The sequence below is a fragment of the Sminthopsis crassicaudata genome, chromosome 2, assembly GCF_048593235.1.
Source record: "Sminthopsis crassicaudata isolate SCR6 chromosome 2, ASM4859323v1, whole genome shotgun sequence".
Lineage (NCBI taxonomy): Eukaryota > Metazoa > Chordata > Mammalia > Dasyuromorphia > Dasyuridae > Sminthopsis > Sminthopsis crassicaudata.
The window spans coordinates 520,547,633-520,570,403 of NC_133618.1; the positions used below are offsets into that span (position 1 = coordinate 520,547,633).

Genomic DNA, 22,771 nt, shown 5'->3' on the forward strand with positions numbered 1-22,771 from the left:
TCATTGTTAGGGTTGTAGCTCACCAATATGTATCAACATCTCTCCTCATTCACAAGTGGATCCCCCCACAAAGGACAGTGCTCCAACACAACGCAAGCTCTTTCCCTCACTTGTAAATTAAACTTTTATTGGATTCCTAACTCTCCTGTCTCTAACCAGTTTTGTTTAGCTCCAGACATCCAGAGTTTAGAGGCTGGTTCCCTCCAGTTGATTGACCCCTTTTCTGAATGTTTTTAGATGTATGAAATAAAACACACAGGATTATAGAGGAAACCATTTATACTGAAATACAATATTTGATGTATTTTTAAAACTGGTTCACAGATTCCATGTTAAGAACTTCTGATCCCTGTCAAACATGTTGAAGGGTAAAAAATTTTTGAACATGGAGAAAAAAACTTAAAATGCCTTGCACAAAACCATTTTTGTCTCTTTCAGATTTGTAAAATAGTTTCCTTAACTTAATGCACCCTTTTAAATAGGAACTGTACATGGTTAGTGACAACAAATTTTCTATTGATTAGAATTGGGGGCGTGGCTTGGAAAAGTGACAAGTAGCAGAGTAAGCTAAGTTACAGATGATCTGAAAACTAATAGTTTCAGTCTCATCTACTCCGACTAGAGCAGCTATTAAGAAAGAACTAATTATCTCACACTATTCCTGGACAGAGGTCTTCATAGGTAGTAAAACTGCCCTGAAGTCACGCAACCAAATGGATCAAATGGAACAGAAAAAGAAACAAAGCATAAAAAAGCAAGGGTTCTAGATTCAAATTAAATAATCCTTGAGTCAATCATTAAATCAATTAAACTTTATTAAACTCTACTATGTGCCAGGCACTTCGCTAAGTAATTGGGATTACAAAAAGAGGTTAAAGGCAAACTTTGCCCTCCAGGAGTTTACAATCTAATTGAAGAAATGTCATGCAAATAACTATAAAACAAATTATATACAGGATAAATAGGAAATAAACATCAGAAAAAAAGGCACTGGAATTGGGGAAGATTTCCTGTAGATGGTATTGTTATTGTGACTTAAAACCAGGAAATTCAGTAGGCAAAGATTAGGAGGAAGAGTATTCCATGCTCCTTGGAAGAAGGCCAGAGTATGCTTTGAGCCAAGACATGGAATGTCTTGATCATGGGACGACCAGGAATTCAGGGTCAGTGGATTGAAAGGTATGTGTTAGAGAAATAGATTGGAAAGATAGGAATGGACTAAGTTATGAAGGGCTTTGAATGCCAGAGCATTTTGTATTTGCTTTTGTAGGCAATATGAAGTTGTGTGTGTGTGACATGATCACACTTGCAAAGTCAAGATTTCAGAAAGAATGTACCATCTCTATAATGATTCCCAGATCTACTTGTTATGCCAATTACCTTTTATTGTCCTGACTCAGTTTCTCTAATTGTTTTGTTCCGATTTATAATTATCAGCTCAAAGCTCAGTCCTGCAAAACTTCCCCTCCTTTATCAGAATATTTGATAAGGATAAAAGATCTTATGTTTTAGAATATCAGACTGCCTCTCTCCATCCCAACCTAACGGAACATCAAATACTGTCTTATCAAGATGCCTCCCCCCATCTCTGGAGGCTCACCCCACCCTGTCAGAGTCCCTTTCCCACTCTCAGCATCCTGACTCGGTCTACCCCTAGTCTGAGCCACATGTATATATGTCATTGAGAACTCACATTGTTTGCTGGATTCTTGGAGACATTAGTCTCATTCAGCCCTGGGACCAAATCATGGATCCATTTGGTCCCAGTAAATCTCTCCCATTTAATTATTACTCTCTAAACTCTATCTTGCCTCAGTTTCTCCAGCATTACATATTTAGCCCCAACCTCTCTGCTGATCTCATCTCACATTTCAGAATATCTGCTGGACATTTAAACTGGGTATCCTGTACCATCTTAACTCCATAGGTCTAAAAGTCATTATCATCCCCCCCTTCCAAACTCGCCCCTTTTCCTAAGTCTTCTATTGTCGGCGAAGGTATCGCCATAAAATCCTGTTTGGCTTTCAAAGTTCTTCATGAGTTAGCCCCATTCTAACTTTCCAGTCTTCTACCACCTTCTACCTTCAGCAATCCATTAACATAGTCCTTCTTGCTACCATTCCTCATCTCCCACCTCTTGTGTTTTTTACTGGCTATATTCCTCATGTCTCTCCTTTATCATCAATTTCTTGTCTCTTTGGCTTTCTTCAAGCCCCAGAAAAAATCCCATTTTCAATAGGAAGCCTTTCTTGATGTTTTTAATGCAACTTTCTTCATTATTTACAATTTATCCTGTATATCTCTTGTATATACAGAGTTTGGCATGCTGTCTTTCCCATTAGACTGTGAGGTCCTTGAGAACAGGAACTGGTTGTTATTTCTTACCTCTTAATATTCCCAGTACTTATTACAGTAGCTGGGCATAAAGGTACTTAATGTTCGTTGAACTCCCATTTTTTAAATTAAGTAATTTCTCCTTTAAAAAGTGCCAGCATAATGACTTCACATGCATAATCAATATCATATTACTCATCTGCTCAAGGGGTTGGATGGGAGTGGAAGGAAAGTAATTTGGAACTCAAAATTTTAAAAAATGAATGTTAATATTTTTTACATATAATTGGGAAATATTTTAATGCAATAAAAATACATTAAGAAAAAAATAAGTACCAGCATAGAGGCATCATTGCATCAATGCAAACACACATTGTTGGGGGAGTTGGGCTTGACAAGATCTTTTTCTTTCTAAGACTTCGGGGGCAGTGAGAAGGGGGGAAAGAACACCTATATTGTTTGCATATAAATAAGATGCATATTTCACAAGCTTACAATTCCCACTTGAGACCCCCAAAGTCCTTTAAACCAAAAACTGCAAAGGCAGAACACAGACAACTTTATTCATTGTCTGATCTTTTGGCAACTGGGGTAAAAGGCCATAAGAAATATTAAGTAGGTGCTCTTGGGAGCAAAGTCCTGAACACAAATGGCATTAAACACAAGAGACAAGGTCACTTGAATCACAAACTCTGAGTGCACTGGTCATAAGTCACTTCATGCCTATGTCCAATGTGGCAGCTACCACAGTAAAGCTGTGAGCTTGCTGTGTTAATTATCACAAATGTCAGCAAACTGGGAAAGGTATAGGGTGGGAGGTGTAGAGGTTTGGGGATGTGAACAGAAAAATACTTTCCTATATACTTGATTTCCTAGGTCTCTGCTGGGCCATCTCTCCATTGGACCTGAAATTCATTTAGCTGTCCTGGTTTTTAGAAGTTGAAGTAAACAAAATCTGAACCTCCAATTTGAGATGTCAATCTCCATCCTTTATTAGGACAATCACTAAATAAGTATTATATAAGTCAAACTTAATACATGAAGGCAAAACACACATGTCCAAAGACCTGAAGTAATTGACAGGAATATCATAAAAGGAAGTAACAGATTGGCCTGAGTGTCTGAATAGCACCAGCTCTGCACTAACAAGACTTTGGGGAGAATTACTTAATCTACTTGAATCTCAGTTTCACCCTCTACAAAATGAAGAGATTTGGATAAATGAGCTCTGTTCAGGTCTAATATTCTAGGAATTTATAAAACATAAACCAAAAAATTGTATTTTATTTAAATGGTTTGTAATGATCATCATATAGACGTGATTTGGTGGGGGGCAGGGGGAGAAGAGAGAGAAAAACCCTAGACTACTGATTTCATTGATGTAGAGAACTCCTGGTAAGGAATTTTTTTTTCTCCTAAACTCCCCCTACTGATGCAGAGAAGCAAATCACCTATAGCTATGGTTGCTCTATTCCCAATTCAAAAGTTCAAAGTAGCAACTGAGCTACAGAAAAGCTAATATTTTAGGATCAGCATCCAACTTTTGCACTGATGGTTTCCTGTGGCTGTAGGTGTCATGTACACCACCTTCTGGCTGGTTTGTAGAAAAACAATTACATCGGTTGGGGGAAACAGACAAAAGCTTATTACATTCTGAGTAGTAACTACTAGTTAAGAATTTGGGTGTTCTGGTCTAATTGGTTCTGTCAAAGCACAGCTCCCTGTTCTGTCAGCAATATAAATGACAAAGCAAAATTAAATTAAAATGGTGGGGAAGTTTTCTTTATGAGGGGAGGAAGGAAAGGAAGGAGAGAGGGAAGGGAGGGAGGGAAGGAGGGAAGGAAAGGAAGGGAAGGTGGGAGGGAGGGACAGAGAGAGGGAAGAAGGAAGAGAGGGAGGAAGGGAGGGAAGAAATGAAAAGGAAGGGAAAGGAGGGATAGAAGCATCTATTAAGTACCTATATCTCAAGCACTTTGTTAAGCTTTTCACCATTATCTCCTTTGATCTTCCCAATCCTGTTAGGTGGGTGCAATAGCACCCATTCTATAGTTGAAGAAGCTGAGACTGACAAAGATTTAGTAATGGAATATTTTTAAAGGAGAGAATGCAAAAAGATATAGCAAAACAATAAAAAAAAAAAACATAAGCACAAAGTCAAGAGAACAAAATTCTAATTATAACACCTAAGATCTCCACAAAAGCAACTGACTTAAATTTTTAAAATTGTGCCTCCTTGTAGCAAAAAAAAAAAAAAAAAAAAAAATTAACTTCCTCTACTCACCAGAACATCTAGCATATACCACTAAATTCAGTGAAACTTTGTAAAGGGCCTTAAAACTTCTCAAAAGCATTGTTTTAATTAAGAGTCCCATTTCAGTCTTCCCAGAATATTCATTAACTTGGGGCTTGATTCCAACATGATCAATTCTTAGCCTTATTCTCTAATACTCACTCTCATTCAGCCCCTTCTTCAGCTGTGCAAAGTCTCAACTTCCCTCTTCTTAGCTGGATTTGGAGTCAGGCCCTCAATCCATATTCCCAAGGTAGCAGCTTTCAGCTGTATCACTGAATATTCTGCACACCTCTTCCTCCAGCATATATTCCTCTATTCCCAACGCATCCACCTTATGGCTATTAAGCACTCCTCAAGTAATAACCAGAATCATCCACCCCCCACCCCCACCCCCCTTTTTTTTGGATGGAACAGAATTCAACAGAAAGAGCAGGCATGGATTGGGGCAGATCACAAATCTCTTTTACATTATTTTTCTGTCCAGAGGCAACATGTTCCCCACTCAATTTCACAGTTAATTTATAAGGATGTCACCTCACTCACCTAATATATCCTATCATTTGCCAAATCTTGTCATTTCTACTTTCTCAGTTCACTTTATTCACATAACTATCACCCTAATTCAGGACCTTGATAGCAAAAGCTGCTTAATTGCTCTCTCTCTTCTAAGTTTCTCCTCACTTCAACTGCCAAAATGACTTTCATAAAGTTCATGTTTGACCATACTCACTTCCTTACTCAATAAACTTCAGTTGGTTATCTACTGGCCTTAACATTATATATTATTTAAATTTTTTTATTGCAATTTTAATGTAAATTTTATAATGTAACTTTCTCATAAGAAAAAGTCTGATTAGTGTCTGTGATATATAACAAATTCTTATTATATACAACAGTACACGTACATAATTTACAAATAAACACATTTATGTGATATACATGCTCAAAATTCAACCAAAAAGTTGGAAATCTACCAGACTAAGATAGTGCTCTTTTTCATCATACAAACTCAGTTGCTTTTGTGGGTGCCTGAGTAAGGTTAGACTAATTTCATAAGGTTAGCTTAATTTCAAAAAGTTAAGGCCTGGAAAAGAATGTTAGGAGCTTATATAATTTTGAAAGGTGAAGGAGCTGGGGAATGTTGAGCTGTAATGTGTGAAGGAAGATGAGTGAGGTTATCCTGGGGCATGTGTATACATATATCTTTTGGGTTCTAGCCACAGCCTTCAACCCAAACTTTGAAGACCAATGGATTAAAGGACATCCAACATGAGGGTAATGACTAAGAAGATTTCTGAAATTGCTGTTGGCCTGGAGCCAAAGTGTCTTCAGAAAGCTGATTAAAATGTTATGGGTATTGTTTTGAAGGAATTTCAGAAACATTCAACAATATTCTTCTGGAAAGCTGTTTCAGTTTTCAACAATTCTACCGTCAAAATTTCCCTAGATTTATTCTATACTCATAATGTTGATGAATAATTACACCTATGTGTACTATAATAAAAGACAAAATCTCTACAATCATTTTATTGGTTATGTAAGAGTCCCCACTAATATTTACATAGTGCAAAAAAGCTGTTATTACTCCAAAATGATTAACAGAACAGTTCTTAATATCGCAAAGAACCAAAAAAAAAAATTAAAAACAAAACCTTCATGTTCTAATCATACTAAATTTGCTAAATTAATACTAGAGTATAAGTTTAAAGATATTAAATTATAGATAAATGTAGCATTTAATTATGAACTATTTAAAATAAAGGAAAACACTATTACACATAACATATGAACACTTTAGAGGTTAGATGTGCCAACAGCAAGTTTTCAGTACTTGGGATTCAAATTTCAAGTTAAACAGACATTTTGGTAGTATTTGTGGTGTGTGGCTGGGTTGATAACTTTATGGTTTTTCATTATGGCTTCACACTCTGCTTATTGAGGGAAAGGAAAGAGAAGGATTTGTTTATAAATAAATCTCAAGTTCACTGCTATTTAAAGAAAAATTATTAAAACCCAGTACATATTTAAAAGATTATGTTAATATTATGATGAGTTGGCACAACTTATAGTAAATACTTAAAATGACAGTTTTTAAAGCAAACAGCAGCTTTTCAAACAGTAATACTCTGTATACATAAATTTAAAGTAATATTGTATTAAATTTAAAGTTAAAGAAATTAATACAACCACGTGTAGCTCATCACCCATTTGCACGTAACAATTTCTACTCCTCCCCATCCCACCCCAACTTATGTTAAGAAAATCACTCAAGTGCATTATTCTGACATGAACAGTTTCTGAATATTTAATTAATGAACTACATTAATTACCTTTTGACTAAATTTCTTTCCCAAATATTGGAGGCATGTAAAATACCTTTTCTGTAAAAAATGACCTTCAATCAGCTATTTTAAAACTGTCCTTCCAACTATATCCTCATATTATTTTCCCCATAATTAGCCAAAAGAAATATATTACAGGATTTACAAATGGTTTAAACTAAAATTTAAAACTAATACAAACATTTGTTTTATGAGTAGTTATCTTCACAGCAAACAAAGCTACGGTAGCAAGAAAATCTGTTTGGGGAGTGTAACAATTCACATAGTAAATTATATATCTATATATTGAAATAGAAATATAAAATTTCAAATAATTAATTCCAATAAAATAACCTAGCCAAAAATTAGAAAAAGCTATGCCTTTGAGTGTTGATAGAATCAACTTTCATTATCATTAATTCTCTTTCTTGTTCTCCAAATGTTCCCTCAAAAACTCCTAATTTTTGGATACTAGAAGACTTTCTCCACATACTGTAGTTATTACAATTATAACATTATTATAATTTATCAAAAGGAAACAAGTCCTAAGCACATTATTAATACTTAAGCATATTCTCTCAGCATGGTAGCACATCCTTTGCCAAATTTTGGTTTAGCCTCTAGAGGTGACCTGTCTCCTATTATAAAAAGGCCATGGTCCCTTGGGTGTGTTGGCAGAATGGATACTACAATTGTGAGAGGAACTATTGCACACATTATAGAATACTTCTGAAATCTATAGCAAAATTACAAGTAATTGGTGGTTTGAGGATTACCCGAACTTTTCCTGTATACAAAGTCAAAAAACCTTAAAATGACAATTCAAGTTCAGAAAAGATATATAAAATATAAGAAACCATTGTAATGTCATTATTTCAAGATCAAGAGTTTCTGAATCACTGACACTGACTGATCAAAGGAAATATACATCATGAAAAGTACTAAAATCTTTAAATTCACTTTTTGAGGGGAAGAGAGATTGTCAGTAGTTCAAACCTCTATCATTTCCTATGCTGGCTAACATTTCTATATGTAGAAAGTAAGATCTGCCTTGTAACTATCCATGATTACAATTTAAGAGGCGTCATTCCTTACATATTGCATTCTTAAAATGCCCATTACTTAGTGCCTAGGAAGTTTATATTGAGGAACAAAAGAAAAATAATGCTCCCCCTTCATATAGCTTCCCCTATGTTAAACGATTAACACTATTTTCTAGACATCTATGTCTCTCAATTGTGAGTATTTTATATAATCCAAATTTTTGTAGGTCTCCAACACTCATTAGCATCTCAAAGAAGGCTAACATTAATCATTAACCCTAGAATGTTCCAAGAACTAAAATGCCAACACTGTTAAAATACCAAAACTAATACAGTAGTTCCAATGAGTTAAATAAATATTCTGCCCAATTCTCCTCTTCTGGCTTTGTGAGGCACAACCTGTCAGGTAGTAGTAGAATGGCAAGGAGAGAACTCTCTTTCCATCCCTATATTTCATGTTTGAACCAGTCTTATTGCCTAGGTAAGTGAGAGCTGGTGAGCAGAAAGTTGATTTGGTTTTGTGTTTTGAGGTGGAGATGTGATGGTCTGATTCTCCTACCCTCACAAACCTGAATGTTTCATGAGAGTCTTTTAGGTGTCTGACTGGAGGTGGAGAATTGAGCTCATTAAGTTTAACTCCTCAAAGCAGGTAGTTTCTGTGCACACTTTGCTAAAGAAGGGCAGTGACATGAATTTTTTTTTTTTTTAAGTGATCAAGGAGTAAATAAATATACAGTACATACAACTGCTTACTCTGAATCATTATCTGGAAAATTTCACTACAACTATGACAACTTCCTCTCTTCTATATTTGCTCTTCAAAGCAAAGTCATCAGGATATCTATTGCAGTTCTGTAAATGCTTTGTCTCTCCTCTACATTAGTAGCTATGGTCTTCCTTCTTTATTTTACAGGAGATATATCACTAGGCTAGTGCAACTGACATGCAAATATTTCATTCTATACAAGATCTTATGTTCCAAACCAGAGCTTTAACTCGTCAAGAGGGTCAAGATCCAGAAACATGCAAGATATCAATCTCTCAAAATCCAAGCCTCACCTTTGATTACTCTATATCAAGTGCTTCAATTATAAAAGTTACACTTAACTATTAAATATATTTACCTGTCAAAACATGCCAAATTCTGTATAATATAGATAATGTACAACAGCATTCCTGAGGTAAGTGAGTAAAAAAACATATCAGAATGAGGGTGATCATGGTTTATGTTTCCATAATTGTAGGAAATTAGTATTAGCTGTGACAAGCACAGACTATCATTGGTCACCATGGTTTAAGTTTCCTCCTCTACTACATTAGTTTTAGAGGTATTACTTAACCTCATTGCAATTTACATCTTTCTAAATAGAATACCAGTCTTTGAAAGATGCTTCCAAAGGCCAAGTAACAGTTTATCAAATTTAGCACGAAACACTTCTGGTACTAGTCATCCTCTTCCTTTCAATTAGGTGGGCTGTTTTGTTTCCGATGCATTACCCCACCATTTTTATAGCAGCCAGAAAAGTTCCTCCTCCTCCTCCTCCCTAGTGTTTTCATTAGAAAAACATGGGCAGAGAAATTAAAATTACAGTGGGATACTCAGGATGAAAATGCCAGTAAACTGTTGTTGATCTTAAAACTTGCGTCTTCTACTTTCAAAATATTAATCTAAGTAGGCATTTTAAAATTATTTCTCTTAAAACTGGTCTTTTAACATTAATTTCTATCACAGAAAAAGCTAGAACTTATCTGTCAAAATTTTCATAGATAGCTCATAGAAATACATTTTGATGTTAATTAAAAGCTAAGCTACAGATCATAAAGAAATAATTAACAAAGACAACTACAAAAATATTTCTGTTGGGAATTAAATACACTTATTAAACATTTAACAGTGCAAAATGTTGAGATGAAGCATAAAAGGTAATGGCTGCAACCCTTACAGTTAATTTTATATATAATATATATATAAATATATATATACACACACACACATATATACATATATATGTGTGTATATATGCACACACACACATATATATTTTTTAATTTCCTGAGTTATGAATTTTTATGTTGTAGTAGAATCAGAATGCTCTTTATTAAGAGAATTGCAGCTGTTAGTTTTCTCTTGGACATTGCTTGCTTGTTTATCAGTTGTCCATTCTTCAGTGTCAGTTACTGGATCTGTTTGCTCTGGAACCTCTATTTCCTCTTCTCCACTTTGTTCGGTATTGTCTTCCTCTGCTCCATTTAGGGTTTTCCCAAGCTGAAGGGTTTCCATAGTTCTCTGGGTTTCTGAGACCCATGATTCAATTCTACTGTTGAGTTGCACTTCTACAGATATGGGTTCATGGGGGTAATCTTCATCGTCATCCTCATCTTCATCCTCTTCTTCCTCAAGCATCCCTGGTACAAGAGTACTTGTGGTACTAGTGATAGAAGAATTTAAAATATCTCGGCAGCTCCCATCCAAAGACCCTGTTTCTGTACTCTGCTGTGATGCCCATTCTAAATCATCTGGTTTCACCTCCTCTTTGTCACTCACTGTACATTTCCCAGAGTTTGTAGCTGAGGCAGTGCCACCAGTAGTCACTGAGGGCAGTTGTTTATTAACAAGAACCTTGTCGTTTGGAATTTTATTGGATGTTTCAGGTGCAATGGTCTTATATGAAGCATCTTTCTCATTTTCGGATGTTTCCAGTCCATCTGAGGTTTCTACCATGTTTCTCCAATTTGTTTCTGTAAGTAGCAAAACAGATATTTTCATCAGATTATTTTAAAACTTGACAACTCTTTAGAATCCTTAAAAAAAAAAAAAAAAAAAAAAAAAAAGGAACTGAACAAATTAAGGATTGTATTGGATCACAATGCAAAAAATTAAGAATTTTTTCGTTGTAAGATTTCAGCAGTATTCAGTCCAACCTTTACTCAGAAAGAATCCCCATTATAAGATATCCAGTTTTAAGACCTCTAAGAAAGAACCCACCACCAAGGCAGGTTTTTCCATTTTGGAGCAGTTCTAATTGGTAGCCACTTTTTTTCCTAACACAGAACTTAAATTGATCTCTGCAATTCTGCCCACTATTCATAATTCTTTCTTCTGTGGTCAAAAAGAATAAGTCTGACTCCTCTTGTATCACAGGCTTTTTCACATATCTGAATACAGGTATCAGTTGGACTTTTTTTTTTTTTTTTTCAGCCTAAATATCCTACATCCCTTCGACTAATCCCTAGATAGAAACTAAGGCCTTTCCTTATCCTGGTTCTTCTTCATAATACACTACTTGGTTTTGTGACACTGATTTCTGAACCCAATTCCCTGCTAAATTTTATATTTTTTAGATTTAGCTCAATCTTCAAACATGTTGAAATTTATCTAGTTCCTGACTGTCTTCTGGCATGACAGCTATCCTTCTCAGCTTTGTTTTAGCTAAAATTTCACTGCGCTTGCCATTTATGCTTGTACTCAATCAACTGATATAAATGTTACAACACCCAAAAAAAGTTAAGGCCCCAGAGGCACTCTGCTGGAGAGGTCCTGCCAAGTTGACCTTGAACCTTTAATGACCATCCTAGGAGCCTGGTGATTTCAACAGTTCTGAATCCATCCAACTGTATTGTTATCCAGCCAACATCTCTCTATTTTTCCATAGGAAAAACATGAAAAATTTTACTATATACTTTGCTAGAATCTAAGTAAAAATGTGTTACAAATAGAGATAGTGATTTAAAAAAAAAGAAATTAATAAAGAAAAAAGAATCAATGAAAATCTTTAAATACATCACAAAGGAAGAAAGAGATACACAGAAAGTAGTATTTGTACTTTTAAAAATGTTAAAACTGATGCAACACTTCAAAAAAAATCTAAACATTGTAGATTCACAGCTTCATAAATAATCCTCATGCTTCTGACCTTCTTTGTATATGGAAATATTTATGCCTATTGATTATACAAATTATCAACCTGATTTTAGATTTAGTTCAATCTTTAAACCTGATGAAATTTGTCTAGTTCCTGACTTGAATACAAGTTCATAATTTATTTATTTTTTTTAAATCTAGGTAAAAAATACCAGTTTAGAAATCCTATCAAAAGAAAGAAATAAGATTGATCTGTCCTTGATGAAGTCAGGCTGGCTCCTTTCAATGTCTTGAGGATCCATAATTTTACCAGTTCTGATTTACTCCTGTTATTGATGTAAATCTCAAATACTCTGTGCCTTATAAAGATTTATGAGTTGGTAGGGTCAAAATTTTTTTTTTTAAAGTATTATCTAGTGGCCCATCCTCTAAATGATGTGTTTCTGCACTTCATCCTCTAAGCAAATTAATATAGTGCTGAGTCTGCTGATGATCAGATACTCAAGACCAACTTTGGGCCTGCTAGAGAAGGTGCTCCATGAAGAGAGCCTTCAAGTCCCCAGATCCCCTGCACACTTGACGAGACTTTGTGGCAGGATTTTGGTGGAGAGATCATAATCACAGGAGAAAAATAAATTTCATATTTAATTAGAAGTTAATCCTATGCCATAAAACAAATATATGCTTAGAAAAACATAATCACAGAATGTTAGAATGAGAAGGTCAATCTCATCATCTAGATAAAAAAAAAAACTGAAAGCCAGCTAGTTAAGTGTCTTATTTAAGGTCACATACCGCATCAATTGCTGAACCAAGACTAGAATCTAACTATGCCTCTTGATTCAAAATAAAACGTTCTTTTTCTTAGCTAAATAAATAAACAAATGAATGTTTTTGTTAGGCTTATCTGCAGTAAGGCTCAGCAGGTAACTATAGAGTACAGAATATAAGTGAAAGCAAGAAAAAGAATAGCAGAATGTCATTGTTAGAAGGGACCTCAAAGAGACATCTAATCCAACTCATACCTGATCAAAAATCCTGCAACATAGCTGAAAAAAGGTCAACTAACTTTTGCTTAAAGCCCTCTAGTAAAAGATAATCATAGGGGCAACTAGGTGGCAGAGTGGATAGGGTGCTGCTTAGAGTCAGGAAGACCTGAGTTCAAATCCAGTCTCAACTATTTACTACTTAGGCTACAACTATTTACTACTTATGCTACCTTGGGCAAGTCACTTAACCAGACTGCCTTAAAAAAATAAAGAGGGAACCCACTCTTTTCTTAAGTAACTCATTCTAACTTAAAAAGTCTAGTAGATAATGAAGTTTTTCCTTATATCAAGCCTAAACTTTTCTCTTTACAACTTTCATCTATTACTTCCAGTTTTGTCCAGTGAGGCCAAAAAGAAAAGTCTAATTTCTTCTATGTCATAATCCTATAAATACTAGAAGACAAGTTTCATGTTTCCTGTAAAATCTTTTCTTCTTCAGGATAATTATATTCAAATTATTTTTTTTACTCACGAGGAATCAGTACAATAGACAAAACAATAGGAATCAGGAGACTGGGCTCTGATGTTATCTCTGTGATCTTTGGAGAATTATTAATCCTCACTGGACAAGTAAGGAAGCTTGAAGGATTAGTATTTCTGCTTCCTCATCTGTGAAATGGGACTAAGAATCCCTGCCTTAGTAACCTCACAGAGGTTTTGAGATGATCAAATAAGAAAATATATGTAAAAATTACTTAGAAAACATAAAGCTCTAAATAATTATATAGAAATATTTGCCAAGATAGTGGCAATTTGTCTAATGCAGAAAAAAAAAAAAAAACCCACTGAATTATAGGTGAATAAATGTCAAGAGAGACTTAATGAAATAAAACAAGACAAAATAGTGGCATTCATTTAAATAGCCCTTTATGGTATTTTATATACATTACTCATTTGATCCTTACAATAGCCTTTACATGAGATACGTGGATAGAGCCAGAATTTGAACACAGGTCTTTAACTGAAAAGCCCAATCCTCTTCCTACCATAATACCACAACTGCCAAATAACATCATTTAAAAAGGAAATATATTACTTAGGAAATAAATCCTTATGATTATATACCTTTTACAGCTATTAAGAAATTATTCTTAATCAACTACAAAACATAAAATTGATAAATTTGATTACATCAAATTGAAAGAAGGGAGTAATAGAATATTATTAAGTAAATCTTAAAGGAGGGAGGAAGGGATGGAATCAAAGGCACAGACCAAAGGTTCTGCAAGAAGAAAGAATGAGGGAAAAACAAAGCAAACCTTTACCTTTTGTAAGATTATTTATTTATTATGGATTTTTTTTGTCTCATGTTTTCATAGGTTCATGATATCTAGTTGTATCTATCCTTCTTTCATTTTTTTTTTTTAATTTTTTTTTGCTGAGGCAATTGGGGTTAAGTGACTTGCCCAGAGTCACACAGCTAGGAAGTGTTTTAGACCAAATCTGAACTCAGTTCCTCCTGACTTCAGGACTGGTGCTCTATACACTGCGCCACCTAGCTCCTTATAAATAGTTTTAAAACGAGTTCATCAGAGGATTGCATAGATAACACATTGATTTCTTCAGATGCCTGAAACTTCTTCATCCTGCCACTTTTTCAAAGTATTTTCAAAATGTCTTTGCTTCTGTATCTTAAGATTTTCTTCAGCTAACTTGAGGCACATTTTTTTTCTTAAATTCTCCATGGAATTTATCTTTTTCTGAGTTCTTTTGAAATATTCCCTTCTAATATCTACCTTAAATTTATGAGAATACTCAGTATTTGTCAAGACTAAGACTAAGGAAATTACCCATGCATATGTACTGTCAAAAAAAAGTTATAATTATAAAATTAATTTTAAAAAAGTAAAAAAAAAAAAAAAAAAACTAAGACTAAGGGCCAGTAGCATTACAGGTAATGTCCTTCAATCAGTTTAAAGCCCTCATTAGGTGAGCAAATCTCTTGCTAAATTAAATATCTTTTTCACATTTGAGAAATGTACATGTTGCCTGCCAGGAGCTCATCATTTTGGTATTAAAAGCCAAGGAACAGAAAACCAAATCCTATTTGACACTATCCCTTCAGCTATTCACTTTTCATATCTGTCTCTTCCTTGAAAGGTTTTGGTGTTCAAAAAATCTGACATATAAAAATGAAAATATAAATTAGGAGGAAAAAACCCTCTTGTTATTTTATTATCTAAGTCAAAAGATATCAAGAGGAACCTAGGAAAACAGAAAGAGCTGGTAAATTGAATGGCTTGACCATTTATTCAATGGATTAGGGAATGCCTGTCATTTCTGACCTGAAAATGAACCCTAATTGGCTCCCAAATTGAAAACAAAAACTTGGCAAACAATCTAAAAGGAGCAGAATAAAAAAAGAGACAAGGTATCTACTTCTAGCTGCCATAAGAGGTATGATACATTGTTGAAGTAAAAATAGATGGTCACTAGAAAGATAAGACCAAGCTGGTGGCTTAGAAAAATAAAATCATATTGCGCCAGAATATGTTTATAGTATTTAGTAATTTTAAATTGTATATGCTATTTCTATATATTATGATTTCACTAAATACTAGTAATTGTATAATAGATCATTAATAATTAGTTAGTGATCATAATTCAGAAAAAGTGGAAAAAAATCTAATGTGTCCAGAGTAAAGATCTTTCCTCATTCAAACGAAGTTCAGGAAATCAGAGCAAGATTCTAGAAAACCTAGGGTTTCAATGCAATGGGAATAGTTTGGTGAGTCATGCATATAGATGAGAAAACTAGGAAAACAGGTTCTGGGATCTGAGGATCCCAATGGATTTGTAAGCAATGGCAATTCTTATTTACCTCAGACTAGTATCCAGAATTATTCAGAAATCTGTAGTTAAGATATATAATAATAGGGTTGGGATAGATGGACCTTAGTGGTCACTTGGTCCAACATTTTTATTTTGAAGATGTAAAAACTGAAGCCTATTCTTGTATATAACTCTCTATTTCATGATATTATATTATTGTGTTTTATTGTCTGTCTTTAGTTTCTTAGGGAGAAATCTCAATGTTACTATGTCCTCTCCAAATTAATATACTCAATTAGCTCTCAATCTTTTTGTTTTTCCTGAGTTATTCTCTATCATACTCTCACATAAAAGGTGCAAATATTCTCTTAAGTCCTCTATACTACCTGCTATATCAGAAGAAAACCTTGAATACTCTTTTCCTGAGAAAAAGAGGTTATCCACCAGAAGTTTCTACTTCTCTTGCACTCCATACTCCTCTACTTCTTGCCCTATTCCCTTCTTTCTTTCAGTCTTTGTGAAAATTGGTTGCTTTTTTACTAAGACCAACCACTCTGCCAAGTGCCCCGATCCCTTCTCCTCAAACTTTAGGATTTAATCTCAATCACCCTCTTTCATTTTAATTTCTCTTGTGCAGTGGCTCCTTTGCTACCTACAAACATGATCAGGTCTCCCTATCCTTAAAAGTTTTCCTTGTCCTTGCTATTCCCTCAAACTATCCTCCTATGTCTCTTCTCCCTTTCTTTGTCAAGCTTCTAGAATTATCTATAAATAGCATGCTATAGTGGAGACTACTGAGCTTGGAATTAGGAAAACCTATCTTTGACACTACCTATGTGACTTTGGGCAAGTCACAATTTTTGAGAGTCTTAGTTTCTTCTAATAGTATATGTGGTAACTACTTCAACGTGTTGTCAGATTTATGTAACTCGATTTATAAACTTTCAATGCTATATAAATGTGACAATAATTGTCACACTTTTTGCTTCTGTTCTATCTGCCACTAACATTTCACTCCCTTACATTACATTTCCACTCCCATCCCTACTCTCAAACGTTCTCTTTAATAATATTACCAATGACTTCTTCCCTGCTAAATTCAATGATCTTTTCTCCATTCACATTCCACTTGACTTCTTTGAAACTTGCAATATCCACAACCTTCCTCCTAAATATTCTCTTCTTCTTTAGGTTCCATAACACCAATCTTTTGTCTGATTACTTTATCTCTGTCCTTTGTTGGATCATTATCTAATTTCCTACTTTCTGTCTTGGTGATTTCATCAGCTTTCATGTTATTCAAGTATCATCTAGATTTATGTGTTCTCACACATAACACACACACACACACACACACACACACACACACACACACACACACATACACACACACACACACACGAGAGACAGCTCTTAATTGGTAGAAAATTTCTTCTGACATCAGAATTGCAATTTTTATGGAATCTGTATATACTGTTCCAATAATGTCCTCTGCAGCCAAGAAGAGCAAGTTTAAGCCTACTTCCACAATACAGTTCTTCAAAAATTAGGGAAAAATTATTGTATGTCCTAAGCTGCTATTGACAACTTTTTCTTTTATTCTTTTTTTTTTTTTAATTATAGCTTTTTATTTACGAGATATATGCATGGGTAATTTTACAGCATTGACAACTGCCAAGCCTTTTGTTCCAATTTTTCCCCTCCTTTTCCCCACCCCCTTCCCCAAATGGCAGGTTGACCAATACATGTTACATATGTTAAAGTATAAATTAAATACAATATATGTATACATGTATTGACAACTTTTTCAAAGAATTAATTTCGTCTTGGCTATAATTTTCATTCCAGAGTACAGTTTTTGTACTGTCATTAAAAAGTGATTCTTGGTTCTTTGACTAGCTTCCAGCCTTTGAATTTCGAGTTGTAACTCCTGTAAGATGTCTATTCACTTTTTCTTGGGACACATTTGTTCTGTAATTTCAGCAGTATTTTTTTGTCTCCAAACTTTCTATGGATAATTTTATTTATTCATTTATTTATTTTAGCAATTTTCAATTTTACCCCTAAAGAATGTTTATGTTTTATTGTATTTTTTTCCTCATGAGTTAAAGCAATTTTCTGAACACTAAAGATCAAAGAATTTAGAACTATTTGGTTTTAGATGATCTGAAATCACATCCAATTCCATACTTTTACTAGGGAAGGTTTTGTTCATCCAATTTGCATTTTGCTAAATGTATTTAAGAATAATAAAATTTCCAAAATTGTTCCAAAATTTAAATTTTCCACTATTTGTGGCTGGCTTTCTCATACATTTTTCTAAGTAAAAGGAGTTTTCTTAGAGCTAAAATTTTACTACATGTTTTAATCTTTTCAAAGAACACTTTAAATACAAAGTAAAGAAATAGAGAAGATTTGAATCAATTAGCAAAGGTTTTCTAAATGTTGCAATTTTTAAAAATAGGTGAATTAGGGAAGAAGAGGGATGACAGCATTCCAAGTCTGAAAAATGAGATGTAAAAATGGAGGGAATGTTTCTCACTTTACAAAATATGAGTCACCAAAAAATATTTTTAAAAGTACTTTTTAAAATACTTTTATTTAATTTATTTTTAAAATACTTTTAAAAACATTTCATTCATTGGCAAAGTCAGTTTTTTGATGTTCTTTAAAGCTCTTTTTTGTAGAAGAAAAATGATAATCACAGCATCATTAATCAGTTAAGATCTTAAATATTTACTTTAAACACGAATTATTCGCCTTTTTGATTTGTAGTTATAGAACTAAAGTTTCAATTTAAATTAAACAATAGGGAAGAAGCATAGAAGACAAATAAATAAAAATTAAATAATATAAATTAAATAAAATTCAAAAAATAAATAAAAGTAAATCAGACAAAAAAGTCTAGGAAGATCAGGAAAAAAGCATCACTAACTAGAGGAATTGGGGAATTCTCAAAAAGATAGTGCCTAATATAAATTTAGGAAGAAATTAATAAATCTAAGCAGAGAAGTTAAAAAGCCAGTGCACTAAAGGCACGAGATGGCAACCTGTGTGACTATACAGGAGCGGAAGGCAAAATTTTGAATTTGGAGACAAACAAATTATCTCAATTGAGTATCACATAGAACTCATGAACTGAAGTATTTTGAAATAAAACTGGAGGGAAGGAAGATTGAAGCTAGACTATGGAAGGCTTTATTTCAGCCAAAGGAGTTTACATTTTTTACTCCAGGGACAGAAAGGAATCACACTGAAGGTTTCTGAGCAGGAGAGTGACACTATGAGTTCTATTTCATATATACTAAGTTTGAATCATCTTCAATGGGATATGCAGTGGGAGACGTCCAGAAGACCTCAGGAATATTTTTTTGGATGATGAACAAGCTGATTTTAGAAAATCCTAGGAAGATTTACATGAACTGATGCTGAGCAAAACAAGCACAACCAGGAATACATTGCACACAATATCAGCAAGAATGTACAGTGATCGATTATAAAAGACTTGGTTCTCAAAGGTTCAAAGATCCAAAGCAATCCCAAAAGACTTTGGACAGAAAATGCCATGTGCATCCAGAAAAAGATTAAATATAAATCAACACATGTTATATTCTCTTCTTTATGTTTTTTTTTTCCCCTTTCTCCCATGGTTTTTCCCTTTTGCTCTGATTTTTATCTCCCAATATAATCCATAAAACAATACGTGTTAAAAACAAATAAAAAATTAAAGGAAAAAAAGGAATACATTTTGAATTCATCTAAACAAAGATAACTGAATGCATGGGAGCAAAAAGGATCATTTAAGAAAAAGACTTGGTAGATATTCTTATATAGGAATTTGGAGGCAGATGATGAATAAACAAAAGAAAACAAGAAAGATTAGTCAAGACAGGTAGGAAAAGCATATGGAAAAAATAGTCAAAAAGGAAAAAAAAATAGTCAAAAGAAAAGAAAACTACCCTAAACAAATTAACCAAGAATGACTGATACTTTTTAATACGTCAAGGAAAAAGTTTAGGGACTTAAATCATCCAGACTAACAAGATATAGGGTAAGAACTGTGTTGTAAAGAAGAGAAGTGGAATAATTATTGAAATAGTGGAAGAAGAGAAGAAGAAATTCAGAAGTTTACAATTAACAGGATTCATTAATTCCAAGGAGAAATCAGAGAGGAAGCAAAACAGTATCTGGGAGTATAGGGTGGGGAAAAAAAATTTCCCCATTAGGGGGGAAAAACATTCAGCAGATCCTTGGAGTTAAGTGTCTTGAGAATAGTATTTTGAGTAAGGGAAAAGATATGAAAGAAGATTACTGTGCTAGGGATCACACAAATTCAGGGGAAAGCTTCAGAGCCTTGATAGTTAGATTCCTAGGAATCCTTACATGCCCTGATTCCTAAAGACCAGTGTGGTATAGGGAACAGAGTAACAGATTTGCAAAGGACTTTGGTTTGAAGCTTAGTTCTGTCTGTGTGACCTTGTACAAATCGCTTATTTCTGTGAACCTCAGTTTTCTCATCTTTAAAATGAGGAGGTTGAATTAAATAACTCTAAGGTTCCTTCCACCATTAGATATATGATACCATAAATTTCTGGAATTAATTGGGTGCAATTCTGAATAACATTAAAGTCTAGAATACTAATAAAATTATAATCCCATCTATTCAATCTCAGCACAAATTTATTTTTTGTTTTCTGCTTTTTTTTTTTAAAAGAAAGTATTTTAAGGCAAACTTACATTTTTTAAAAAAATATATATGTGTAACTTTAATTTTGGGCAACTTGATTCTGATTGTAAATAGAATGAAAAGAGGTAAGATTTATTAAAAACCTTTTAAAATACTTCTCTATAGTAAGGCAAATGAGTAATTTACTTCCAAAAATTATTTTAAACATTTTAAGTTAAAATGAATAGATAAAACCACCTACCATATTCCTTTTCATTTACTTCAGAGATGGGTTCAGAAATAACACTGCAAAAAGAAATTGCACTTGCTGCAGAAGGATTCCGGGAATGGCCCATGTGATGGGGTACCTTCTTAACATTCTTCAAGGCTTCCTCAGCCTGTTCTTGTTCCATTGCTGCCACCATGTCCTTATAAGCTTTCCTGGCTTCCTCAGTCAGTTCTACCAACTTATTAAATAGGCTCTAAGTGGAGAAAAGAATTTTGGTTAATACTTCCTCTTGCTATACAGTTTTTATTCAAGTTAATTTTAAAACATCCATAGTATTTTTCTTAATCAAATTAAGATACACTCTAAAAGAAGTTATATTCAGTTACACACACACACACACACACACACACACACACACACACACACACACACACTAGTTATATTCCGTTCTGACACATTCTTGGATAAAACATCTTCATGAACAACTTCCATTAAAAATGTATTAATTTGTATACCTATGTGAACATGTAAATATGGATATAAACATATATATGCAAATATATCCATAGATCCTCTCCTCACAAAAACATACAAATATATTTATACACATAGATTTTCACATACACAAAAATATGTGTATAAACCCTAAGTCTTGAATAACCTAAAAAATAGCTCCATATTAAAAAAGAAAAGATATTGATCAGAGGGTTAATAGTTTCCTAACTCTAAGGTTAAATGGGTAGATGAAAAAGGTGATGACTTTATGGACAGGTAGGGAGGTGGTTAGGTATGGATAGTAGAGAAGACACAGGAAAATTGGTGAAACATCCCAAGAGTACTTTACAGTAATTTTTATAAACATTCTTATGAATGATTATACAACAAATATTCCTTTAAATTTGATAAAACCAAAAAAAGGTTAAGAAAGGTTAAATGGCTTATCTATAACTTATTAATTAATTAATTAGTTCAATAAGTATTTACCCAGTACCTACTGTGGGCAAGATATTTTTTCCAATCCCCAATCAGGAGAACAGCCAAAAATACTGATAAGTATAGCTAATTCTAATTATTAACAGAGATTTCTGCTTCTATTTTAAGGAAAGGTTTAAAACTTTCAAATAGCATCAATTCAATAAATATTTATTAAATAAGAGCCTACTATGTGCCAAACACTGCTAAATTATGGGGATAGAAAGATAAGGACTAATTTGTCCTTACTTTTAAGGGAAAGGACTCGAGAAAACATTTTATCTTATGTCAAGAAAAGGCAAAATAAATAGAAAGGAGGATTAAAAACTGGGAAAGTCAAGAAAGACCCCATATGGGAGGTGTCATGTGATATGAGTCTTAAAGGGTTCCTAGAGGCAGAGGTAAGGAGCAAAACCAGTGAAATCCAGCACTTTAATGATTCAAAGTTATGATGTGAGAGATGAAATATTATACACAGGGGCAGCTAGGTGGCGCAGTGGATAGAGCACCAGCCTTGAATTCAGGAGGACCCGAGTTCAAATTTGATCTCAGACACTTAACACTTCCTAGCTGTGTGACCCTGGGCAAGTCACTTAACCCCCAGCCTCCAAAAAAAAAAAAAAAAAAAAAAAAGAAATGTTATACACAGAGAACATTAATTAGGCTAGGATGTGTGGTCTAATGAGTTCATAAAGGTGTGTATAATGTTAAATAACAGAAATCAAGATTGAAGATAGACAATGAAAAATTTTAAATAACATAGCAGTTTGTACTTCATCCTAGAAGTACCTACTATGTGTGAGGCACTATGCTAAGTATCAAGAATACAAAGAAAGGCAAAAACATGGTGTTAACTCAGTGGAATTGGTGAGAAGATAGTTCTCTAGTTCACATATATTCAGTATGCTATAATGATGTAATTCTATATAAAGGTATATAAAGGCTGAGGAGGACTGGAAAGGGGACATTCCATCCTTGTGGTGGCTGTCCTGCCTTCATCACTTCTCCACTAAGACCAAGGACTCGAGCTGATCCCGAGGATTTCCAGAAAGCTTTTCCAGACATTACAATCAAGGAACTCACAATTTAAAGAGGGAGACAATATGAAAATGACTGTGTACAAACCAGACAGATACACAATCTATTGGACATAATCTCAGAGGGAAGGCACAAAAACATTAAGGGGCAATTAAGAAAGAAAAAAAAAAAAATCAAGGAAAAATATTGCAA

At 33.8% G+C, this 22,771-nt stretch overlaps 1 protein-coding gene across 2 annotated transcripts in view; it reads right to left on the reverse strand.

Annotated features, from left to right (window-relative positions):
• Window positions 1-6,119: 6,119 nt before the first annotated feature.
• Window positions 6,120-22,771, reverse strand: part of SECISBP2L (SECIS binding protein 2 like) — a 70,832-nt gene continuing 54,180 nt past the window's right edge. For both annotated transcript variants that reach the window (XM_074294456.1, XM_074294455.1), the window contains exons 17-18: window positions 20,603-20,822; window positions 6,120-10,730 (exon numbers count right to left, since the gene is read on the reverse strand). In XM_074294456.1, the coding sequence (XP_074150557.1) occupies window positions 10,060-10,730; window positions 20,603-20,822 (891 nt within the window). In that variant the 3' untranslated portion in view covers window positions 6,120-10,059. The remainder of the gene's footprint in view (window positions 10,731-20,602; window positions 20,823-22,771) is intronic.